Source organism: Zosterops lateralis (assembly GCF_965231275.1).
Source record: "Zosterops lateralis genome assembly, chromosome: 4".
NCBI lineage: Eukaryota > Metazoa > Chordata > Aves > Passeriformes > Zosteropidae > Zosterops > Zosterops lateralis.
The window spans coordinates 14,224,640-14,243,407 of NC_139765.1; the positions used below are offsets into that span (position 1 = coordinate 14,224,640).

General features: G+C 44.4%; 1 protein-coding gene across 6 annotated transcripts in view; it reads right to left on the reverse strand.

Annotated features, from left to right (window-relative positions):
- Positions 1 to 11,404, reverse strand: part of KDM7A (lysine demethylase 7A) — a 61,330-nt gene extending 49,926 nt beyond the window's left edge. For 5 of the 6 annotated variants that reach the window (XR_014589988.1, XR_014589989.1, XR_014589990.1 and 2 more), the window contains exon 1: positions 11,240 to 11,404. Coding sequence is in view for 2 of the 6 variants with exons in the window: in XM_083860491.1 (XP_083716617.1) it covers positions 11,240 to 11,355 (116 nt within the window). In the remaining 4 variants the exon portion in view is untranslated. The remainder of the gene's footprint in view (positions 1 to 11,239) is intronic. The other variant, XM_083860492.1, reaches the window with a different exon arrangement.
- Positions 11,405 to 18,768: the final 7,364 nt, after the last annotated feature.

Consider the following 18,768-nt stretch of genomic DNA (forward strand, 5'->3'; position numbering starts at 1 on the left):
TCAGGAACGGGCAAGGATTTGAAATTTGCCTAAGATCTGCCTCATACCTGCCAGGCTTTTTGGAGTATAAATAACACTTAATAGGTGCTGCTTTTCTGGCTTGAAAGTGATAATGATGCTTTGCTTTTCTTTACAACCTCCACTAACATAATGTGAAAGTGCCAAAGAGGTTGTTCTTTGACAATTAGCAAAAAGTAGTAAATACTTGACAGAAGAATAATCTCTTATCAGAAGTGTTTCCTAGATAAAGATTTAGAGGCCAATGATCTCTAAAGAGCCTTTCATGAAAGACTTTTTGATATACTGTTGAATGTGAACTAGTAAGCTATTTTCTTACAATTCAATTACAGAAGAAAAGTTTATTTACCAGTTTGTTTATATTAAATAGCACTGGCTATGAAACCAACTGAAACTAAAAGTATTAAAAAAAAAAAAAATAAAGCTGTTTGAAGAGTGAAAATTCCCCAACCTTACAATGTAATTTGTAGTACATCAATTTAAATACACCCAGAGTAAGACTTTCTTTAAAAAGACATCTTTTCTCCTTTAGCAATTCAAGACAGAATTATAAGACAACCTCAAACTATGTACTTATCTTCAGAAAATGCAGTAATTAAAGTTGGACTTGGTGCAGTTGATTCAGGTTAGATTATTCTATTCAGAGAAAGGTACTGAAAGTTACATTTAAAATTTAAATTAATGTTGATCATCATGCCTTATGTTCTGCACACCATAAAGTAGTTTCCATCCAATCAAAAAGTCAACCATGCATTTGTATCAACAAGTATTACCAAGCCCACTGGCTGCTTTAGAACTTCCTCACATCACTTCAGAGTGACTGGTCACTGCAGTAAACATTTTGGCACATTTTAGCACAGATGCTTTTTTCAGTCACAACTTAATGTTCAAATTTAAAACTTCACACTCATGCAGTACAAGTTAATATTCTCCATGTATTCTTTGTTTTGATAAGTTTTCTTCTGCATTGTCTTTACTTTCCTGATCTCTTTCCATCCAGCTTTTCACCTACAAGACTCTTGTATACAAGGCTGCCTACCCCCTTTGTAGATACCCCATGTGAACAGAAAATTCTTCTGATCTCAGTTGCAGTTTTTCAGACACCTGAAAACCATAAGTTCCATTCAATTGTTTTGTGTCTGGTAGGGTTTTGAAAAGGAAGTATCTACTTTACTCCCATCCTCTTGGCATATAGTCAGTATGTTTCCAACAGTGATCATTTAGAGATTTATAGTTTTTCTTCTAAACACATGGCAAGCATATTAAGGGGATAGAGCACATTTCCTAACAAAAAACTTGTTCCAAAGCATCATGGTGTACAAGCTTCATAGAAAGCTGATGAGTTTCTCAAAGGGTCCAGAGCAATGCATGTGTTCACACTGGAAAGATGCTTGTCCAGCTTCTCCAGGTTGGAAACAGAATTCTACCTTACTAGGTTAACCAACACATATATATAAACATTTATATGCTACTCCTATCTCCAAGTGCCCTATTAATGGTACAAGAAAAAAAGAAAAAAGGAAAAACACCCCAGAAAAACAGACTATTCAAAGCATTTCATAACGTGTCATGAAAATCATGTTAGAGTTTACTATTGTTGCCCTGGAATGGAGTGGAAAACTCAAATAGAGGCCTTACTGCTTCAAGCTGCTCTATGATCCACCAGCAACTCCCTGGGAATTTGCCATGTAGCTTGCATTGAGAACTGCCATCACACACTACAGGGAGGCATTCACTTCCCTTCTTGGCACACATGTATCAAAAGCAGTAAGGAATGCATTGCAGTTCACTCTTAATCACACAGTGTAAATGTACCTGTGCCTGTTCCATGTAAGTTTAGTCCAGACAAACAACACGTGTGCTCAAAATAATTTTGCTGATCATAATGAAAGGCTAAGGCTTTATTTTCCTATGTTTTACCAATTTTTCTTGATATAGGCTCCTTTTCTTGTCCCAGTCCCCACACAGCATCACTGATTCAGACATCAAAGGAAAAAAGAGAATTAGACACAGTGCAACCCTATGAGAAACAAAGATCCAGCCAACTATACACAAGCGCTGATATTCATATGCTGGGGGGGAAGAAAACAGGCACAAAAGCACTGATGTGCAATAAGCAAACAGGGTTGTAGAGGAATGTCAGATCTCTTCCTTAATATAAGGAACTACCTTCGGGAACAGACCACTTGTATGCAAGGCATCTTCACAGGAAGCAAGTAACAGCATCTGACATTGAGAGGCTGAACACTGGTACCTGTGATATTTTCCTTTCACTAATATAGAAGATTTTGCTCCCTCTTATAGTGAAAGATCTATTCAGTATCAGAACTAATCAGGAGTAAAAAGGTTTATTCTTCTCTGAAGTGGAGGGTTCATGTTTTTTCATTAGACAATAACTTTACTTCCACAGTCAAGTAAGGGCCAGGAATTAGAACACACAGTATATTCTCACTGGTAATGCTAGTTGAGCCATCAATTCCAAAACCCAAAGGGAAATTGGAATCTGCCCTTACTGGTAAAATATAAAAGTCAGGAGGTAACATTTGGAGAAGGTCTTAAGACCAAAGCTGTACCTTTGCTTCTGTAATTTCTAATCTACTCAAATGATACTCCTAACCCTAGTTCATATCTAAATCCTTCAGTTCCATGATGCTTCAAGCACAACCAGTTGACCATGCTGGAAGGATAAGGTACAACACCAAGGCATCTGCTTTTACTCAGTTCTGAAGTGCTAAATAAGCACTTTTCAGCAGGACATCAGTCCAGTCACTCAATACTACAGCTGTCCCATTCGTTCTCAGGGAGAGTAAGAACAGCCTTCTGAACTACTTCAGTGATACTTGTTCCGTCAGGGCAGCACATTTTACTGCAGTGTTAGGAGCTGTCCTAGCTGTTCACACAGGAGAGCACAGCAACAGAGGCAGCAAGCTGCTGCTCTCCTTTGCCACACACTGATGTATCCTCTGGGCAGACAAATACTGTAGTCAGAACGTAGCTTGATATTTAAGAGACTACGTGTGCACATCAGTTTCCTTGACATGATTTTCATCCTCTGTTACATAAGCAATAGAAGCACAGAGAAACACCTCGGACAGAGTGGGGTTGAGGCTGTGATATGTCAACACAGCACACCTTCATGAACTAAGGGTTAACACTATGCTGAGGGGGCAGACTGTTAATATTTTCCTGAGCACAGTGCCCCATTAGCACACCTGACTTGCTTTTGCTACTGTTCCTAGACTGCTCCGTAGGTGCACTCTGCACCTCAGAGATGTGCCCAGCAGTACCCCTGAAAGCCCTGTGCTGACTTGCAACACCTCATTTCTCTTGTTCTGCTTGTTCTTAACACCAAGTTTTGCAAGTCAACAGTATGATGTAATCCTTTATTGAAAAGATCCAAATGTTTTTGTTATTGAAACAAAACTAAAAATCTGTATGTTGAGCAACATGACCAGAGGTTTTACACATACTATTGGGCAACAAGACAGAAATTTCTTTGGCTGCTCTTCATTTATCTGATTTGGACTCTGTTTATTGGCAAATATCAATATTCCAAAAGAAAAACTTCACTCTCTTTAGAAAATATTGCCTGATAAGTGGCAAGAATGACACATCAGAGCAATCACAGATCTTCAATATCTGAGATTCCATTTCTCAGAGAGTCACCTTTCCTTGCACTCATTTTCATGAAAAGTGCTTTAAGAGCCTTTAAGTGAATAAAGTATTCATGTAAATGGAACAAACACAATCAAATTTATGAAATTAATTTCCCAGCCTAGCTGCAATGTCAGCTGACAGTTACAAATGAAAATAAATAGACTTCAGACCACAATATATTAAAAATCTAGAACAATCATACAATCATACTTACTCCAACTGGCTTTTAAGACAGAATAATGTAGGAGGCTTTAAAAAAAAAAAAAAAAAAAAAAAAAAAAAAAAAAGCTTTTTTGCTTTTGTGGTGAACAACAGCATTTATGCCTGCCTGAGCAACAATGAACTCAGTATTTTCAAAAAGAGACAGCAGTTTTCAAGTCTACTTAAGTTAATGCTGAAGTAATGGAGAAAACACTATTAAATATTAATTCCATTCAAAAGCAGAATTGACCTGAGGAGGGTTACCAGCCACATAAATCCATATCCATATTACCACCACACAGCAGACATCTCAAGACGACTCATTCTCCACAGATTGTTAGTTCTGTGTATTCATGAGCTAATGTTATAATACATTAGAAAGGACTGGCAAAATGAAAAATAGCTTAGCTTTTTTTAAACCTATACATTTCACTAAAATTCTTCTCATATGTTAATAATAAAACAATAGCAATGAGGTTAATTGAATTTTCATACTTGAGCAATAAGACAAAGGTAATATTTGAGCATGTTTATGGTTTTAAGTATGTGCATCGTAACTATGGAAATTTTACTGATTACTCGGACTTGTTTTGAGAAAATGTTATTTTATTTTACAGTGGTGTAGGGAAAGTACAAATAGTGACATGAAGAGTATTAGTTCAACTTGTGGAAACTGTCATGTGAACAGAATGGAGACACTGTAGTATTGCATGATCTCTCGAAAGATGCAGAAAGTGCACAGAAACTGCACCGATTAAAAAAAAATCTACTAATGAATATGAAAACTATCCACAAAAAGAAAAGCTAGAAACCACAAATGAAGAATGAAAACAAAATTAATGTGTTTTGCCCACTGGCAGTTAACAGAGTGACACTCCACTGTAAGGCTTAAGCCATTTTACTGCCAATGTGTTGCTCTAAGAGAACTCATCATTATCAATAGATCAAGATAAGTTTAAAATTCAAAGAATATATTTCATGTTCTGTACTGTAGCACCTAGGAGGTATATATACAGAAATTAGGGGTACCAAGCAGCAGTCCCCCCAACCAGACTCCTCTCACCTCTCTGATTTTTAGATACAAAAGTCACAAAACAAAGCCTTCTGAAAACATCTGAATTCCTCAAATCATTTATGTATTAAACATAGCAAAGAGAAAGGAAGATACTGAAGTGCTTAATGAGTATCAACAAATGACATTTTGGAATATAAAATCATCATAAATTAACTAGCTAATAAAAAATTCAGTTAAATTACACAAATATTTACAGTGCCTTTATTTGCACAGTCAAGAATGGCCAAAACAAAAACAATTATACCAAAAATTTAGGTCAACTATAATACTATAGAAAATTATTGGTAGTGTTTAAATTACTAAATCTGAACCTCTATCTTTTAACTAGCACTGAAAAGGTAATAATTTGTGCTTTAGAAATTAGAACTATTACCATTTAAGAACTGTTTAGAAACTCACTTGAATCTTGTTGGGCCCTAATTTAAAAAGCTGAATTGTGTACCATTCAGTTCTCTTACAGATCTTTATTGGACAATATGTTTTTTTCTTGTCCTAGTTATTTTATCAGAAGGCATAAGCTAAAACATCTACAGTGTTTTATTCCAGAACAAATGAAAAAAATTATAAAATTACAGATCTCAAGGAAAGGAGCATTAACTTTCAAAGTATACCTATTTCCAATAAAGCCAGTTCTTCAAGAAAACTATAAAGACAAAAACTTGCACGCAGTTCTACATGTTATTACAGTTTCAAAAACTGAAGCAATTTGAATACTTACAACTCTTCAGTGCTTATTATGGTAGAACACATCAAACTTTAATATATATTAATAAGTCTTCCCACTTCACAGATGGGAACCAAGAAAAAAAAAACCAGTTTGTCCAAATGAAGAATATAAAAGGATTGGAAACAGACACCCAGTTACACAAGTGCTTGTCTAGCATCCTCATCATAACTAGGTTCTTTTCAGTTTAACCAAAACTGTTTCAGCTTTTGTATTGTTAGAAGAGCTTGAAGTCACTTCAAGTTACTTAATTCTTCGGCAGAGGGTACACAGCTCATTGGACTGAAGTTGAGACTTCCATCTTACTTCTGAGAAAACATGGCTAAGCCAAGGAAAGTAAGATTAAACACATTAGCTTTCCCCCGAGGTTTAAAACACTCCCCTAAGATCCACCAAATTGCCACATGAAGGATTTAAGGCTTATACAGCACAAGAGCCAGAAAGTTAGCTTGAAAATTCTCTGGTGCCAGACCAAAGCTCTGTTGACCAGACAAGGATTTGTTGATTCAGTTCAAGTCCCTGAATGTTTCTCACTACAAGGCCTTAATTTTCTGTAAAGAGTAGTTCTTTACAGAGCAGAAAACATCTGTAACAGTCTCTTTGCAATCTCCACTTTCCCTGACACGAGCATCACCATGCCTTGTCCTCCAACTCCAAGACAGATACAAGAGCTTCATCTACTCCTGCAAACAGATGATGTCCTGAGGTTGCACTCCTGCAGCTCCACTGGAAATGCCTGGATTCCCCTGGACCCCACTAGATGAGCAACTTGGTCTGGGCAGTCTGGTGACTGAGACACAAAAACAAGGCTCTAGAAAACTTGGTGAGCTATCAATCCCAAAGTGGGCAGTGAGGAAGAAAAATGAGCAACTCTTCTGTCTTTTCCCATCAGTATCATCTCCAAAAACACATTGCTTCATGTGTTTTGCAGCACTCTGGGACTCATCCTAGCCTTTGACGAGCCCACTCAGCTCAGCAGCCCAACAAAAAGCTAACCCAGCAAGAGAATGGCTTCTGTCAGTTTTCTGAGCAGAGTTGATTTACCAATCAGGCAAGCACTGAACCAGCAAAAGAGGAATTATAGTAGCATGCAGCCAGGAGCGGGACAGCCTCTTTCTGCAGCAAGGAGTTGGCAAAGCCCATTGTGCAGAACCTCATGTATAAAGCTCCAAAACAAAGAACCAATTCAGGAAAAGTAGTCACTATAGCACATGCATTTCCTTCTTTTCTTAAGGAAAAAGCCTGCCTCCAGAGTATAAATCAGTGCGTTCAGACAGACCTGTACCACATAACCTAACAGCTGTAAGAGGGTAACCTTGATTTTACATCGAGATCATATTAAGGAGTGGATGAGAAGTTTTGTGTTTCTTCAAAGACCAAACAAAGACACGATCAAACCTACATAATATCAGAAAAAATATGTTCTACATAAACTTCGCTCTGATGTGACTTTGGAACTGAATTTTTCCTCCATGTGAAGAAAAAAGGCCTCAAGGCATCTGCGGTTTAAAGGACAAATCTTCAAACAGTACACAAATCACCTTTCTTCTCAAATAAGGTTATTAAATGTTTTCTAATAATGACAAAGCTGTGAAAAACATCAAACATCTAATAGCAAAATACCACCAATGAACTGCTGTAGGAAAGGGCAAAGTTAATTCTTTCAAGACTATACTAAATACAGAATTAATCCAGAGAGCAAGAGCTATCAATCGAAAAACAATTCCATACAAATTTAATCAATTTGACTTTGCTTTGCAACAGAAGCATGTACATATGTACACTACATACAGATTAGCGCTGTATTTCCCTGACTGCCCTCTAAGGTGCTCAAATTAAATATTTATTTCTGTAAACAAAAAATTTTCTCCTTGAGGGGTAAGACATCAAAGTTAACACCATTATGAAATTTTCAGGTAAACTGCTAATTTTGAACAACAAAAAAGGATGCTTTCCCTTTTTTATGCCCCGTTGCTCTAGCTTTGAAGAGCAAAACATTTCCTTTGTTTAATTTTTTAAAAAAAATCTTTTTGTAATGTAAAAAATACATTTAAAAGGTTGCAGGCATTTCAAAAGGCAGTCTGTAAATTACACGCACACATTTGATAATTTCTTAACCTATTCATCATTGAGACCTTAGAAGTTCACTGTATGTTTGTTGAGAAACAAAATATCCCCAGAAAAGTGCAACACAGAAGACTTCACTGGGCCACCTGCATTTTTAATTCTCAGTTTACCTGACTGACTTCTCCACACTCCTTTACAACTAGTACAGTACCAGTGCAGCTTTACAAAGGCAACTTCCTCAAAAGGCCAATTCTACACTACTTTAGTCCTGAAATATCAGAGACAACATTAGACTGTGCAGACAAAAACTGAATTATATGCTTAAACTTCAGTTTGTTCTGACCTGAGATCCAGTCTACAGGAATAAGTCACATCTATGCAAGGCATATGAATCTAGTTGAGTACATGTATCATGGATAGAAAAATGACAAAAATTTCAATAGGATTTCTGCAAGCTTCACAAATGTATTTCAAGAACAGAGCTGACTGCAAGATCAGTTTAAAAAAAGATGCGTAACTTATGCACAGAATATATCACAGCAAAAAACATAAACAAGAAAAGATGACAGCGCGTCGTTAACCAAATAACGGAGGCAAAGCATCAAAAAATGAAGGCAGAGACAGCACAGGAAGTATCACAGAATGATACATATCATTTGAAGATGAAACCAAGAAATTAAAGAGGTTTCAAGAACCATGGAGCAGATCCAAGAAAAAGCTCAACACACAGAGCAGCATAAAGCACTTGTTATACTACATTCTAACCAGAGTATATTCTAGACAAGTCAGAAAGCGGGAATCAGCTTAATGTGACGCTTTCATTTAAAGCAGGCAAAAGATGGGAAAAACACAAAAATTGTCTAAAATATAAATGGATTTGCCCATCTGAAAGCTTTGACAGTTTGTCACATCTAAAGCTCTGTAGCCTACGCACTCTTGCAAGCCATTCAGGAAGGCGATGAAGCCTCAAGCAGCGTGCAGGCACCCGCGTTACGCTCTTTTGTTCACAAGGGGTAATTACACCAGACTGTGGCTGGATGTCAGGCCCACTCAGAGAGTAACTGAAACCCACAATGCAGGTTCACAGCCTTGCCAGGCACAACAAAACATTCGCTTTAACACAAACATTTGCCAAAAGTAATAAAATGTGTATTTCATAATACTAATATATTGGTAACAGCAAACCAAAGTACAGATCACTTGAAGACAGAGAGCGCAAGAAGAACACACAGAAAAAAATCACATAAAAATTTAAAGGGACTAAGTAACAATCTGTCAGAACAGACCTTGTACAGTCGCCACTGTACTGTTCAGGCACTCTCTTGACTATACATAGGAAGGCAGCAAAGAGTCCGTAATCCAATAACATGCGCTAGGTATCATGCTAGCACACCATAGCCTGGGTTTACACGTTTCTTAAGCTAGAATGCATATCAGTCCCATTCCACAGGCCAGGGAAAAAAAATAAAATAAAATCAAGAAAACATGAAAGTAAGAAGTTCACCAAAATTTCCAAGATTTGAGAGTGTGTGTTTTCGTTCACAAGCTATATAAGAGTCTTCAGACACTCACAAAGCAACGGGAAAGACACTCCCAGAGCAGACCACATCTGGCAGGGGGCGACGCGTCTCCCAAAAAACCTGCCCAAGTCATGAGACTGGGTGAGCATGCAACTAAATCCCAAAGCAGCATGGCTGTTGCCAGCTCTTGCTGGCCTGCTTGCTTATTTTCCACTCTTAGGGTTTCACATTATCCAGGCAGTTCAATGCTAGCAGGCTTTTTCTACCCATTACATGACAGAGCTCAACCACAGGAACCTGTGTGGAGCCTTCTGTGGATCCAAGATAGCTACCAAGTGGTCTGTCCCACCTTTGGATCAGGCAACACCTTCCTCCTCATAACAACTTCAGAAATTTAGTCCACCCATACCCCAGCAACACTGACGCACAAGGCTGGCATTTAAGTTGAGCCTGGATGGAACCTGAGCAATTGCCAGGACATTCTGAAAGAGCAACTACACAAATGCAGAAAAATACTTGGAAGAGAAAGAACCTGTAACTGTACAAACACTTCAGGCGACGCCTGCACATTTACTGCAGGCAGTGACCGAGTTTTGACAAACTTGTATTAGGCTGCAGTAACCCAAAAGAGCTGTTGTGTGTCTCGCTCTAAACAACATTATTGGCAAGAGTAGTAGCAGTCTAGTTAAAAACATTAATGAGAGGTTGTTTCTAAGGTACAACAATCCTGCTTTGCCAGTTTTTATGGCTTACAAAGCCCTTTTCACACTTTCTGTTATACTGCAGCTCGAGCCGGGAGAAGCCCACGTACAAAGAACAAATCGCCTCGACGTACACACAAGTAAACATCTGAAATGCTGCGAGCCTTCTTTTCGCTCGAAAACGTGGCAAGAAAACGCCAGTGTGTAACAATTACTGTTAAGTAACACCTAGATACGCAACCTACTTTTTGCCGGCGTTTGTCTTTTGCCGTTTGAGGGGAAGCCATAGGAAAACAAATAAAGGGAAACCAAAGGCAAACACGTAGGGCCCTGCAGACGGTCCCCGCTGCCGCGCTGCGAGCGGCGGGCCCGGCGGGCAGGCTCGGCTCGGCTCGGGGCGGTGCGGGCCCTGGCCGGCAGGGGGCGCGGCGCGGGGGCCGGCGCTGTTGTTGTTGCCGCTCGGGGTATTTAAACGCCGGGCTGTCAATCACGGGCGCCGCGCGCTCCCCGGCGCTCCCCGCACGGCGGGGGCGGCCCCGAGCGGCCCCGCAGCCCCGGCCCGGCCGAGCCGCCGCCGCCACCGACGCGGGCCCCCAACTTGCTCCTTTGTTTAAGTGCCCGTGAATCCCCACCGCCGCCGCTTCCTTCGGCTCGCGGCGGCTGCCGACGGGCCTTTTATTATTCACACGCTCAGTTCGCAAAACACACGCGCGGCGGCGGCGGCCGCTCGGGACCGGGCTGGAAACGTCAAAGGGGCGAGAGGCGCGGGACGACCCTCTTTCTCCTCCCCCGCCGTCCCCCGAACAAAACGCACGGGCACGCCGGCGCTCGCAGCCGGCCGGGGACAGCCGCGGCTCCCGCACTTCTCCGCCGGGAGACCGCCCTGTCCCGGGAGAGACACCGCGGGGGCGCGGGGGGACACGCGACGCCTCGGCACAGTCGGCACAACTTCGGGGCGGCCCGGCCCCTCCGGCCCCGCATCTGTTGCTCTTTCGTAAGCGGCTCCCCGGCTCGGCCCGGCTCGGCCCGTCCGCCCCCTCACAGCCGCGGACCCATGTGCCCAGTGACGGCGGCCGCCGCCGGCACTGACTGTCCCCGCGGCGGAGTGGGGGAGCCGGACCGGGCGGGCGCCCCCCGCTCCCCCCGTGCCGCCGCCGCGCAGCCATTGTCCCCCCCGGGGGAAGGGGGGAAGGCGACTGCCACCGCCTGTGCCCGGTGCCGCCCGGCGCCTGCCCCACGGCGCCGCCCGGCCCCGGCGCGCCTCCCGGCGCCTTACCTGCCGTGGAACCAGTCCTTGCAGATGTCGCACTCGATCATGAAGCGGCTCACGTCGTAGGGTTCGCGGCACACGCAGTACACGGGGGTCGCGGCGACGGCCGCCGCTCCGGCCATCTTTAAAGAACTCCCTGACTGAGCCGCCCGCCCCGCTCCGCTCCGCTCCTCCCCGTCCCGTTCCGTTTCCCCCCTGCCCCGCTCCCTCCGCCGCGGCCGCGGCGGCGCCGCCAATAACAACAGCGCGCGTGCCGGCCCCGCACGCCGCGCGCGCCCCCCGCCGCCGGCTGGCACGCGCACGGGGCGGGCGGCACGGGAGCGAGCGGACAACAGCGCGCGGGGGCGCGCGCACGTGCGTCACCCGGCCCCCGCGGAGGCGGGAGGAGGAGGAGGACGGGGACGGCGGTGGGAGGGGGGCGGGGGGAAGCACCGCCCCGCCCGCCCCGCCCGGCCACCGGCCCCGCCGCGCCTGCGCCCCGCGGAACGGCCCGCGCCCCGCCCCGCCCCGCGCCGCCCGAAGCGGCGGGGACTGAGCGTGCGCGGGCGGGCCGGGAGGGGACGGAGCGGTTTTCCCCGCTGAGCGCGCGGGAGGGGCGGGGCGGGGCGCGCACGTGCCGCCCCTCCCAGGAGGCGGGCCGTAGGGAGGCACGCGCTGGGCCCCGCCCCCCCGCCGAGTCACGAGGGGAGGGGGCGGGGCGGGGGTGCCGCGAGGACACGGGGGGGAGGCGGGCACGGGACGCGGCGCGCGCTGCACACACACCCCCACACCCCCCCCCCCCCCCCCCGAGTTATGTAACGAGTGCGGCGGCGGTGCCCGGAGCGGCTCGGCCCCTTGTGTCGTGCCGTGTCCTGGGTCAGCCTGTCCGGACACCCCTCTGAGGAGCGGCCGAGTTCCCTCGGAGCAAGGGTCGTGCAGCGCCTCTGCCCCCCCCACCCCGGGCCCCAGCCCGCAGCTGGCGGGGCAGGCGGGCCCTGCTCCCCTCCGCACGGCGGCCTGTGCAGTCTCCCCCTCGACTGGCTGCCCAACTCACCGGGCAGCGCCTGAAGGGCCAGCAGCGGGGCACGGTCAGTGACGGAGCACTCGTTCGCTGCGGTTTCTGAAAAATGTTTTCACAAAGCGAATTCCATACACGGAAGGCTAGGGGACGTGCAGTTGTGCTTTCTCCCAGAGGAACCTCGGGGCACATCTGATTTCAGGAAGCCTGGACAGGCCAGTGCTTCCCTGCTGCCCAGCTGGGGGTTGCAGTGGTTTAATTCTTGTCAAGCTCTCTGCCTACGCGTGCATCACTGTTCGGTCAATGCCATCACCCTTTCTTTCAGGACACAAAAGTAACACTGATGCTTTCATTATGTGTCATCGAGAACAAAAAAGTAGATTTTAAAACAGCATTTTTTTTTCCTGCAGCCTTTCAAGGACCTAGGGAGATTATATTGGATGAGGCAATGGAGAGCCATGTCCTCCACACTGTACCAATTTAAAAGCTAAACAATAAATACGTTGAAATGCATATTACAGTGATTCTGTTACAGTGATCGTAACTGTAATAGACACTGCCTACAGCATTATAATTTTACAACCCATGGCCTTAACCACCAGTAGCCACAAAAAAGCACACGCTGTAGGTTTGTTTGGCAGAGGGAAGCTCAGAAGTAAATGTTTCCTTTCCAGACGTTATTGTGAAGCTTGCTAATGTTAACATTTATAGAAGACAGGCAACATGAGATGATGATTTGGCAGCAAAATGGACAGCAAAGAAATGTAAAACAAACAAATCCAGCACACAGGCTCTGTGACTGAATGAAGAATAAGACAGAGAAATAAAGGAAGTGTAGAGGAAATCTTCAAGAAATACCAGATTCTCAAACAAAACCCTGACCTATTTAGAAAGTGCACAAGGTTTTGACCTGCAGTACATTGTTTGTGGGTGTTTTAATACTCTTTAGTTTTCCAACATAGTTCAGGATTTCACCAGCTAAAAATGGGGCCACAGGCACATCAATCTTCTAAAAAGCTGCTGTAATATTAATTAGGGGCAAGAAACACCAGTAAGGCAACAAATTATGATTTCAGAGTTTCAGGAAATAATACATACCAAGAGGATCTGTCATGAAAAATATTGTTTCCTTTTATTAATCTGATTCAAAGACACACACAGTAAGTTGCTTTCTAATGGTAAGGCCTGCAAACTCATGCAGATTCAATTACAGATAACGTAACAACTACCAAGAGAACTGTTCCAGTTAGAGTTGTTATTCTGTGTTTGTGCAACAAAGTGTCGGTAGATATAGAAACTCTGGAGTCTGAAAATGGACTACTCCTTCCTCCTTAGTTGGGTGTTTCTTACATTGCCACAGAGTCAGTCTTATCTGGGAGCTGCAGTTACCAGCTGGAGTGATGTCTTTATCCAAATTGGCCATAAAAATGCATGTGTGTTGTGTATCAGGAAGTGTCTGCAAACAGAAACTCGCTGAACACCTTGTTAAGGCACATGGGAATAGGGTGGGTATTCCCGGGAGAGATGGGGTGAGGCTGCTTGACTTGTGCTGTGTGGAGAGGAGACCTGCCAGGGCTCAGGGAGAGTCCAGCGCTACTGGGTTGGGTGAGGAAGCTTTCAGCTGACACAGAAGAAAGCAACCCATCAATGAAAGCACAAGGAATGAGGAAGCAGGCTGGTCTCAGCACCCTGTGGGGACCAGCCCTTCATTTGCCTTGATTATGGGAAAAAAAAAGGTTTTGGTTTTTGGTTTTTTTTAAAGAGGGTAATTGTGATCTTAAGCATGCATAGTAATGCTCACTATTTAATAAGCACTTTGCTTACTGCCACAAGCAATGTCTTTTTGCCCCTGTGATTTATTTCAGAACAAGGTGTGTTAGTGATTCAGTCTGCTGCACCTTAACCAGGTGGGGAATACCAACTTAATCTGTTGCAAAAAAAAGTGGCATAAACCAGCTCCACCTCCCTCAGTCGGACCTGCTGTAGCTTTTTTCTTTCCGAGCTTTCTTTCAAACAACTGTAGACTATACTTGAATGTAACACAGCAAAAGTTCAGAAAAGCTGAGGACCACACACCACAGCAATTACAAAACCTCTTCTAATGAGTATTCTTTCCAGAAACATAGAGAGCTTTTCTATGACAATCTTACTGAACATAGTTTAGAAACAAAAAATGCTATACCTACCTTCAATGTAAATAATTAAGTGAAGCAAGTTTAAAGGCCAATCCCAAAAAAACTTCAGAAGCAAGCTCAATATTCAAAGCTACACAATGATATCTGAAGACACCTGAGGCTGTAGCACTGTCCATTCTTGTCTCCCAACCAGCAAGACACACCAATGTGAAATATAGTATGCAGACCACCTTCTAATAGGCAAGAAAGGTTCATATGCTTGGCCTCTGGCTGAGATCTGACTGCCAAAAACACACAAGGCAGCAATGACAGAGGGCTGGGGAGGGCCGAAGAACCAGCTCTAGAGCACCTGGTAGCTCTGGAAATGCAAAGGCTGGAGGAAAAAGGCGAGAGACAGTGATGAAGAACCTGTGGAAGGGCAGTGGGAATTAAGTATATGGGAACCATGAAGCTTGTTTTAGGAAAGGAGAGTGATCACTGCCACAGACCATAACTCCCTGCTCATTCACAGATGTACAGACACCGTCACACTCCCCCATGCCCATCTTGTATCCAGCCTACCATCCCCTCAGCAGCTGAGCAAACCAGTGAGTCCTTCAAACCATGCCCAAATGTGATCTTTCCACCCTAAAATCCACCAAAGCATGCCCTGCCCCATCAAGCCCAACCTCTGAAAAACACAACTTAAAGCTTGTACACCAAGCAAGTCCCAGTGGCTGCCACCATCTCTGTGCCTGGATTCCAGCAAAAACATTCAAAACACAGTCATTGGGCTGGGGCTGGCAGGGGTGAGTGGCTCTGACACTCAGAGGTACAGGACTGTAAGTAACAAGCATTGGATCTTCAGACACTAAAATCTGAAGCTTGTGAAGCTTCAGAGAGAGTTAGAGATTGGGGCACCAAGGACTAAAGAGCACCACTTCTTTGCTTGCTCTTCAGGGCAAGCCTGAGTGCTGGTACTCAGTAAGGCACAATGCTTCTGCTGTGATTGGAGGAATGCTAGCTGCTAGTTTATCCTTAGGGCTGGAATCAGGCTGTGGGATAAAAAGGGCTTAAAGTGTAGGATTCTTCCTGAATAATGTGAGGATTGTGGAGAAATTATAAAGCCTGCTACCTGCTTCTTGTCATTATGAGATGAACCTTCAAAGGCACTTGAGTCAACCACATCAGGTGGCTTCCAACGAGGCCTGTAGAGATGATGGACATGCTCAGGCATAAGTTTGGGGTGAAATATTGCCATGGGTGGACAGTTGAAGGTAGAGAAAATGCCAGGAATAGGAAGAAGATCTTAGGGCTGAGGAACTAGAATGATAGGAAAATGATACAGTTGCCTCGTACTGTAATACGTGCTTGTGCATATTTGGATCAGGTACAGCTCAATATTGTATGAGCCAGTATGGAGTCAGGATTATAGTGGGCTTTGGGTCATGGTGCTAAGTACAGGTCACATTAGGCCATTGCTAGGGGCAGACTGTGGGAATTCTTCTGTGGTTGTAATTAGCAATCAAACAAGCAGACTGTATGGGATTAATTTCACTCTGCACACTCTACAGAATGAATCAACAGGCACATCATCTTCACAGAAAACCTTTGCTGTGCAACATCCTTCATCCACTAGGGTGTCATTCTCTATCCATTTACAGACCTTCAGCAAGGTTCACAGGGCTGAGGGCTGCTATCAGCAGGGAAGAGTGGTTTATTGGTAGCTCTAGATTGCTGACTTATGACTATAGGTGAGGGTCTTAGCAAGAAACCTATTCTTATCAAAGACATAACCACCAGCAGACTGCCCATTAGTAGAGAAGAGGAACAATATGGCTTTTGTTGCACAATAACAGCATTCGAAGCCCATGCCTGGCTTTGTATATCTCCCAGGGCACATGGCATACACTCTACATGGCATAAAGGGAGAATAAAGAAGGGAGAGCCGGGCAGGGAGCTTGCCAGAAGGGAGAAAGAGGAGTTTTCCGGTCCTTCTGGCTGAACCACATACAGGTACCCATAAATATGCCTACTTGTCTCTTGGGAGGAGGGGAGAACTCACAACCATGAATCACAGGATGGTGGCTGTTACCCAGCAGGACATGGATGGCCAAATAAACACCAGAGATGATGTCCAGCAGACAAAGAGATGGCCTAGCAGCAGCTCAGACTAGGGAGAATCAGAAAGAAAAATCAGACATTGATAACCATGAAACAGTCAGATAAACTGTTAAGAAAACATGGAGGTAGAGGGACTTTCCCCATGTTTGGTCATTTCTTCAGTGTATTTATGTGCATTTTGGCAAAACACTTGTTTTTAAAATCACTTATTTTCACATCAATAGGCTGCTGGAAAGCAAAGCTCTAGACTGAAAAAGTGTTCCAGTTCTCTGTAGGAAACTGTCTGAAATATACCCAGAATTGGCAGTATGATCTTTGCATCTGCAGAGAAAATACTGAGTCATGTTGTCAGCCCACACACATTTAACAAAAATAAAAGCAGACCAACGATTCAAAATTCTCCCACTCATCATTTAAAGAAAACAGAAGTCATTCAGTCATGCCTCATGCTTCAGAGACCTTTAGAAAACACCCAGTGCAGGGAACATTCGCCCACGTCATGCCCACGCACTGTTTCAAACCGGCAATGTCATTTGCAACTTGCTCACTCACAGGTCTGGGCACTGTTTGCTTCAGCATCCTCAGAGGAAGTTGCCGAGACTTAAAAGGTTTCTGCTGAAAACGTGACACCATATCTGGAGCCTCAGCCCTTCTGTGAGCAACGCTGAAATGATGTAACACAGCGTGCCTGGCTTGAATCTCTGGAGGAGGCAGGAAAGTGCTGTGTGCTTCATGGCAACATGAGCTTAATCTGCAGTTTGAAGAGGCTACTGTGCTCTTCCTTCAGGGGGTTAATCTTGCACTGAAGCATTGGCTCTTCTGTGCTGAACTCCCCAAGTCATTCATTCAAAAGGGAGGTATTTGTACAAACATCAAGATTGGGAGAATCACCTAGGCAGTCCTCCTCCTTTTCACATTTCCCACATAGTCCTCTGGCAAGGAAAAGCTGGTTTCTGCGTTTCACCCAGCTGCTGGCAACATCTCTTCCTCCTTCAGTTCTAAAAGCTGCTTGAAGTATTAGCAGCTGAACCTGGATGAGTGGCAGCCAGCCCAGCTCATGACGGAGGGGGAGACGTCACCACACAGAGCACACACAGATGGAGTTACACAATCTCTGTGGTGTTGAAAGCAGCGCTGGAAAATTGTCAGGAGCCCAAAGGCCAGAGCTAATTTGTATTTCCTATTGCTCAGCATGATTTTAATCAGAGCGAAAAGCACCCAGTTGTGTTTTATGTACCGAATGTTATAAGCAGAGACAAGTTAACAGAGCAACTAGAAGCAGAACATGCTCTGAGGACAGCAGAGAAGAACATTACATGGGGAATATAACAAATTTATCAGCATTTCCTTTATTCTTCAGGATGGCCATGGGCTATGAAGCAAGAGAATAAGAGGCAACTTTCATCAAAATCCTGTGATTGCCCAATTCTCTTTACAAGAAAAAAAAAAAAGAAAGAAAAAAAGACACCTGCAAAAACATTAAAGACAAGCTTATTTTAAAAAACTCTTTCCAAAAGTTCTAGATGTGTCACCAAGTAAAATACAGCCTTCAGGAAACCCATCTCACTTGCAGCCAGCAAGTTACAGCAATTTGACAGCAGTTAAGTCTAGATGATCTCTAACAGAAACTGCTTTGGCTTCAGCTGCAGGTAAGTGTGTGCGAGTTCCTTGTTACAATTAAATTTCTGCCTTTTTGAGAGCAGACAGCACAAAGGACTGGTACAGCCCCCAAGCACCACTGTTCCCAGAACAGGCTCACCTCCAGCACCCCTTTCCATGCTGTGATGGCTGGAGAGCAGGAGTCGGGAGCCATTTGGTCACCTTGCCCCAGCTAGGCTCACAGCCATGCTCCCTCCCCAGCTCACAGCACTGGGATGCACCTTTGTGTGCTGCCAGCTTGTGCCAGAGAGGGAATGGGGCACCAGGTTAATAGGACAGTAAATACACCTTGACATTTCTTGATTGGTTTGCTTTGTACTCCCAATAGATTTACTGGAAACTCAGAGGTGGGGTTTGCTGCTCAGTGAGTGCTATCATAGGAGAAAATCCTTCATTTCAGCCTTCCTCTCTTTACCCTCTGGGAATAAATGCTCCTTTCCCCCTCAGTTCAGCTTTATTCCTTGACAGCTGAGAAAAAGAAAGAAAGGGGAGGAAAAAAATCAAACCTTGGACCTTTATTTTGCTCTGGAGAGCTAATGTCTAGTTCAGAGTGGGATAAACTGCATGTCAGGGATATAAAAGGAAGCCTGTCAGACAAGCTTATCTGTAGCTTTCTACATTCAGTCCGATAAACCCTACCC